General features: G+C 45.9%; 1 protein-coding gene across 7 annotated transcripts in view; it reads left to right on the plus strand.

Annotated features, from left to right (window-relative positions):
• The window catches only part of LOC134455703 (rho GTPase-activating protein 21-like), a 162,375-nt gene that overhangs the window by 138,331 nt on the left and 16,544 nt on the right, over window positions 1-7,500 (plus strand). For all 7 annotated transcript variants that reach the window (XM_063206941.1, XM_063206938.1, XM_063206939.1 and 4 more), the window contains 3 exons: window positions 661-703; window positions 3,958-4,080; window positions 6,008-6,307. In XM_063206941.1, the coding sequence (XP_063063011.1) occupies window positions 661-703; window positions 3,958-4,080; window positions 6,008-6,307 (466 nt within the window). The remainder of the gene's footprint in view (window positions 1-660; window positions 704-3,957; window positions 4,081-6,007; window positions 6,308-7,500) is intronic.

The raw sequence follows: 7,500 nt of genomic DNA on the forward strand, positions 1-7,500 counted from the left end.
TGTGTGTGTGTGTGTGTGTGTGTGTGTGTGTGTGTGTGTGTGTGTGTGTGTGTGTGTGTGTCTGCGTGTCTGCGTGTCTGCGCGTCTGTGTGTGTCTGCGTGTGTGTCTGTGTGTGTCTGTGTCTGTGTGTGTGTCTGTGCGTCTGTGTGTGTTCAAAATTTCATGTACACCAAGGAAGAAACACTTTTACTTGACGGATGATAACAAGCACTTTCGTCTGACATAAATTCTTTTCATAGCGATACACAGTTCAATGATTAACCTACATGGATTGTAAATAATTAGACAAACAGCACAACATTAGAGGCTTTTAAAAGTCTACTATTGGTTGTTATGTGTTAGCAATTTACCTAGACTTCCCTGTCTGACTGACACTGTTAAACTCTTAAGACATGCCCCTGTCGTAAATTCCCTGTCAGCAGAAGGGCAATGGCCAAGTCGTAATGCATTACTAAAGATGTGTAATATCGTAATAGTGTAGTGCTATGGTAGTAATGTCTTGTCAATTATATGGTTATTTTCTATTATATGGTTCCACTGCTGGAATAGTGTGAATGGTGAGGCTAAGATGTACATTTAGATCTTATTGTGCAGCAGTGCTGTGATCATAATTTTGAGACCTTTGAGGTTTTACAACATATTCTGTCTTCGTTCCTCAGGAGGGGTTTGAAGAACCTTGTGGGTCTCAGAGGATTAAAGAAGGTAAGTGCCATCACACACACATAAACACAAATATTTGCTATCTTTTCAGTGTGTGGCCTAACTGTGTCTGTGTCTGTGTGTGTGTGTGTGTGTATGGGGGGGGGAGGGGTTGTGTGTGTGTCTGTCTGTCTGTCTGTCTGTCTGTCTGTGTGTTTGTGTGTGTGTGTGTTTGTTTCTGTGTGTTTGTGTGTCTGTGTCTGTGTGTGTAATAGTGTGTGTGTGTGCATAAGTGCGTGTACATGCACGTGTACATGCGTGCGTGTGTGTCAAAAGAGCCATTTAAATTGGCAGCGGGGCGGCTCTCTTCTCCAAGTGGCCATTATCCTGGAGCGCGCTCAATGATTGACTTGCAGCACGGCACACTGACAGCCAGCCCTCCCAGCAGTGTTGCCAGATTTTTCTGATCAAAACCTGCCCAAAAGGTTCTCAAAAACAGCCAAAATGCGCTAAATTCTGCCCAATTTCAACAAATTGCATTGGTTTCTATGGGCACAAAATTGCTGAAAAATCAGCCAAATGGCTTATTTTTCCTGTTTTTACCCGCAGACGGCCATCCCAAGCAGCCCAATTGGGCCGGCAACCGCCCAATCTGGCAACACTGCCTCCCATTCCCATAACACACACAGGGCCACACACAGACCTCACACAGCTGACACACCACACAGACAAGGAAATAACCACCTAGCCGGGAATAGAAACGATTGCGCAAGAGAAAGAGAGTGAAAGGGAAGGACAGAGAAGAAGGGAGGAGTGTAGGGATGTCAGTAAGGGGAAAAAGAAAAGAGAGAGAGAGAGAGAGAGAGAGAGAGAGAGAGAGAGAGAGAGAGAGAGAGAGAGAGAGAGAGAGAGAGAGAGAGAGAGAGAGAATGGGGGGGAGAGAAACAGTGACTGAGAGAGGTCAGTAGAGATGTCGGGAAAGAAGTAAAGGAACGATTGCAAAAGAGAAGGCGAGGGAGGAGAAGAAGGGATGTCTGGAAGGAAGAAAGAAAATAAAAATGGATTCTTTTCATGAAATCCTTAGTACATCTCCTTAGGACCAAGGTTTAGTATCAGGGTCGAGTAGTGTTTCTCAACAGGCGCTCTACAGCGCCTCAGGGGGCATTGAGAATGATACAACTGAGACGGGGCAGCGCTCAGTTTCCATTGGGGGGCATTGGGGAGCATTGGTCTTTTTGGCGTTAGCAATGACAGAGTCGTTGTGCATTACTAAGGGCCCAGTGTACTATGTTAATTAACCTTTGAATGACTATCACAGCATGCCTCAGATAGTCTCCTTAGGGTCAAGGTTTAGTAAAAGGGTCTAGTAAGAGGGGTGTCTTTTCTATCTGCGGTGGGTCCGGGAAATATATGGATTGTGAAAGCTGATGCAACCGTATCTCACTCATTTCGTGAAGTATTCACTTCACGAAAAAAATATATTAATTTTAATGGTGCATTCACGTTATTGCCCGCCTTTCGTAAAGTCTTCACGAAAATAATAGATTAATTTTCACGCTGCCTATTCACTTGAATTGCCCGACTGTTGCCTAGCGACCCACTAGTTTGATGCCCTTTCGGTAGCCTACTGTCACATGGTAATCAAACATTTCAAACAAGCAATTTAGGGTTAGGTTTAGGGTCAAGGTTAGGGTTAAGGTTAGGGTTAAGGTTAGGGTTAGGGTTAAGTAGGGTTAAGGTTAGGTTTAGTTTAGGTTTAGGTTTAGGTTTAGGTTTAGGGGACATAAGGTGTAAGTACCGAAAGGGCGTCGAATTAGTGAGTCCCGAGTGTATCAGCAGTGTTCTGTCAGCACCCCCTCCCCGCCCCTGCAGACGTTTGGATAACCATAGCATCAGTGGGGCAATTCAAGTGAATAGGCAGCGTGAAAATTAATCTATTATTTTCGTGAAGACTTTACGAAAGGCGGGCAATAACGTGAATGCACCACGAAAATTTATATATTATTTTCGTGAAGACTTTACGAAAGGCGTCAGATAGGGCTCGCTGATGGGGACGCGTTAAAGCTCAGGCTGGATGAGATTATTACACAGAGAGAGCAGCATGAGAAAAGAATGCAAGGAGCCATAAATGTGTGTGTTCTCTAGGATGTGTGTCCTGAAGCTGGAGTGAGGGTCAGCTTTGTGTATGTGTGTGTGTCTGCGTGTGCGTTTGTGTGTGTGGGGTGGGGGGGTAGTTGGTGTTCGGAACAGTTCTTAGAAGATTTCTACAAGAGCAAGGCATGAATGACTGAAGAGCGGGGAGAGGAAATGTTCTCTAAAACCCCTAGTTTCCAGTCTTCAGTCAGTGTGACCCGTTATTTCTGGGCAAGAGGACATACTTCTCCTGTGGTTTACCCCTAAATCAAAAGAAACAACAATTTAATTGGATTCAGCGTGTTTGTCTTCCCCTTTTGTCCCGTCGGTATTTGCAATGCAGGCACAATTAAATTACCGCCGTGACTGTGTGTGTGTGTGTGTGTGCGTGCGTGCGTGCGTGCGTGCGTGCGTGTGTGTGTGTGGGAGGAAGGGGTTGCCTATGTTTTTGTAAACAGGTTGGCTGTCCTCCAGTCTTGAGTGAGGTTTCGGATGAATGGCTGGTTGGCAGTGTGTGTGCGTGACGTGTGCGTGTGTGTGTGCTTGTGTGTGTGGGTGGGTGTGTGTGTGCGTTTGTGTCTATGGGTAGACTGTGTACTGTACTACATATGTGAGAACGTGTTGTACTGTATATGTGGGTAGACGTGTGTGTGTGAATGTTCTGTCTATATATGTCTATGTTGCCTATATATGTCTATGGCAGTCATGGGTGAGCGGTTAGGGCGTCAGACTTGCATCCCAGAGGTTGCCGGTTCGACTCCCGACCCGCCAGGTTGGTGGGGGGAGTAATCAACCAGTGCTCTCCCCCATCCTCCTCCATGACTGAGGTACCCTGAGCATGGTACCGTCCCACCGCACTGCTCCCCATGGGGCGCCACTGAGGGTTGCCCCCTTGCACGGGTGAGGCATAAATGCAATTTCGTTGTGTGCAGTGTGCAGTGTTCACTTGTGTGCTGTGGAGTGCTGTGTCACAATGACAATGGGAGTTGGAGTTTCCCAATGGGCTTTCACTTTTCACTTTTCACTTTCACTTTCACGCTTTCACTATGTTTCCATGACTACACTATGCAAGTGTATGTGTGTGCGCGACGCGTGTGTGCAAGCGTGCATGTGCTCGTGCCCTTCTTCCATATCTGACAGTGTGTTATCTCTCTCTCTCGGCTGGTGTCTCTGCTGTGGTCTAGGCGGTGGACAGGTCCTCTGAAGACTCGGGCTCCTTCAGACGAGACTCCTCCTCAGACGTCTTCAGCGACGCCACCAAAGAGGGCCCGCTCTACTTTAGACAGCTCAACGCAGACAAGGGCAAGGTACACTATATACAACACACACACACACACACAAACACACACACTTGCGGACACACCCACATACACACATACACACACACACACACACACACACACACACACACACACACACACACACTCACACACACACACACACGTGCGCACACTCATGAACACATGCACACATGCACACATGCAGGCACAACACACACAAACATAGACCTCTTTCTCTCTCTCTCTCTCTCTCTCTCTCTCTCTCTCTCTCTCTCTCTCTCTCTCTCTCTCGCACGCACACACACACACACACACACACACACACACACACACACACACACACACACACACACACACACACACACACATACACTCACAGAGACCCACCTACTGTACTGTACACACAGTCCCAAAGGCCATGTCAGTGTGCTGCATTTCCAGATGTGCGTAGCCCCTTAATGCACACCGTACCTCCTGTGTAACGTACCTCCTGTGTCATGCTGTAATAGACATTGAAAGTAAACTACTACAGTACAGTACTATTAGTACTAGATTACTATGACGGTGCACGGTGCCATTCTGGTAACAGCTCATTATAATGCCGTGTCTTAAGGGGTGAAGCGTTGTTGTTTGTTTTCTCTGCGGCCAAGCTATAGCTGTAACAGTACTCTAGCTGCTGACCCAGAGAGCTGTGCTGTGCTGTGCTGTGCTGTGCTGTGCTGTGCTGTGCTGTGCTGTGCTGTGCTGTGCTGTGCTGTGCTGTGCTGTGCTGTGCTGTGCTGTGTTATCAGCCCCTGGTGATGTTTACTTTGCCATGCCTGTCAGATTTACATTCCTAATGACCCAGGTGAACATGTGACCCATGTGTGTGTTTGTGTGCTTGCGTGCGTGCGTGCCTGCATGCATGCGTTTCCATATGGGATAAGGAAGGAGTATCTACAACATGTGGGAATGTGTGTGCGTGTGCGTGTGTGTGTGTGTGTGTGTGTGCGTGCGTGTGTGTGTGTGTGTGTGTGTGTGTGTGTGTGTGTGTGTGTGTGTGTGTGTGTGTGTGTGTGTGTGTGTGTGTGTGTGTGTGTGTGCGTGTGTGTGTGTGTGTTTGTGTGTGTGTGTGTGTGTGTGTGTGTGACCATGACCCAGCCCAGAGGTCAGACACTCCCAGACAGATGAGTTGACAGCTGGGGAGGAGAGGAGAGGAGAGGGCCGGAGGTCACTTACATCTGCTGCATGATTATCAGCTGTAGCTCTCTCTCTCTCTCACACACACACACACACACACACACACACACACACACACACACACACACACACACAACCACACACACAACCACACACACACACACCCACACACACACACACACACACACACACACACACACAACCACACACACACACACACACACACACACACACACACACACACACACACACACACACACACACACACACACACACACACACACACACACACACACACACACACACACACACACACACACACACACACATACACACAACCACATACCCTTCATTCATACACACACACATCGACAACGTACAACCGGTTACAGTACGTCAGCATGAGAAGCCCAAGGAGCCTTGTACTGTATTAGGCATTGTGGTGCATATTTGTATTAGGCATTGTGGTGCATATTTGTAATCTATACAAGGTCATGACTGTGTTTTCCCATCTGTATTCTACATTGCTTTGATTGTTTATGTATTGCTACACTGTGAACTTAACTTATGGGCTGTTGCTGTGTATGTACTGTATGCCCCCTCTTGTAAAGTCACTGTGCGGGGAATTGTTGGCTAATTGTAATTTAATGTAATATCTATTCCTGTAATGTATGGGTGATACTTCCTTAGAAATGTAATATTATATCTATGTAATCTGTCTCTATTCGTAGCATAAATGTAATATTATATCTATGTAATCTGTCTCCATTCGTAGCGTATGGGTGGCGGCATGCGTCCATGGAAGCAGATGCACGCCGTGCTCCGAGGCCACACCCTCTGCCTATATAAGGACAAGAGGGAGGGCCATGCCAACGCCACTCACCAGACGGAGGAGGACCCTCTGCCAATCAGCATCAAGGCCTGCCTGATTGACATCTCCTACAGCGAAACGAAGCGCAAGAACGTGCTGCGGCTGACCACGTCAGACTGCGAATACCTGTTCCAGGCAGAGGACAGAGAGGACATGCTGTCATGGATACGGGTCATACAGCAGAACAGCAACCTGGATGAGGAGGTGAGGACACACACACACACACACACACACACACACACGTTGCTTAATCATGTATCTAAGTTCAGATACAGTAAGAACAACTGGAGTTCTTGTCCAAGATTGTCCAAGAAGAATTCCAGTTGCTAACATTGAATAACATTGGATACTGCAGCATTATTGCATTTTAAGAAAGTGGGTCTTTAACCCTCTGGAGTCTAAGGCCTTTCAGAGACTTTGAGGCAGTTTGCAACAGCTTGACATTTTCAAGTATTTCAACTAACTGTAAACATCTATGCAAAAGTGGAACATATGGTTGTATTCTGGAAAGCCTAACAAAAATATTATGAGAGTAAAGTGAATGTAATACAAATGAGTTCTATTTAAATTGAGTGTTAACACAACTGTACAAAACACAGGTTTTATAGTGCTGACTACATAAAAGTAGAAAGAGTATTTAGAACTCCTTTCTTGCTTTCATACAAAGTGTGAAAAAGTAATTGTAAGTCAAGCCAGTTTCTCTGTTAGTTGAATACTAATTAGATATTCGTGTAGCACCTCTGATGGCCCCCACCCCCTGTCACTTTCAAGGTTTGTAATGGTATCACTTATGGTATCACTCACATGTTTGAATGACAAAAACACCAAGTTATAGATGTGTTTTTGGAGAAGTCTTTAAAAAATCCAGCCGGCGGGAGCTTAGACTCCAGAGGGTTAAAAGAGAGGACCCATTTACTTTTGTAAAGGTTGTTTGTCAAAATGACACAGTGACGCAGAAGACAAAATGCATCATTTTACCATTATAGTGTTGTGATGTTTCTGAAAGATGTTTACTTCAGTTGTGTGGGGCAGTTGTTTTGTCCCACCGCGCAGTGATGGCAACAGTCAAGATGTACTATCCTGTTGTCTGAAAAAGAGATTGCGAGGATCAATCATAAATTTCCATTTATCACTGTATGAAAACAAATCATTCCTCCTATTTTAGTACTGGGATTACTTCTTTCACCCCAAAGCAAAAAAAAAGCATTTTCAGGATCCTGTTCCCTTTTATTGAAACGAAGAGAAATAACACTGTGACGTGGTAAAGCTCATGCGTCACAGATACCAGATAATCACTCGACCCGGTTTCTATTTCCAAACGCCTAAATCCAAAATTACAAAAGATCATCCCAGTCACATTCATCACGCTAGCACATCCGTCTGATGACGTGCATGCC

The sequence above is a fragment of the Engraulis encrasicolus genome, chromosome 9 (assembly GCF_034702125.1).
Source record: "Engraulis encrasicolus isolate BLACKSEA-1 chromosome 9, IST_EnEncr_1.0, whole genome shotgun sequence".
Lineage (NCBI taxonomy): Eukaryota > Metazoa > Chordata > Actinopteri > Clupeiformes > Engraulidae > Engraulis > Engraulis encrasicolus.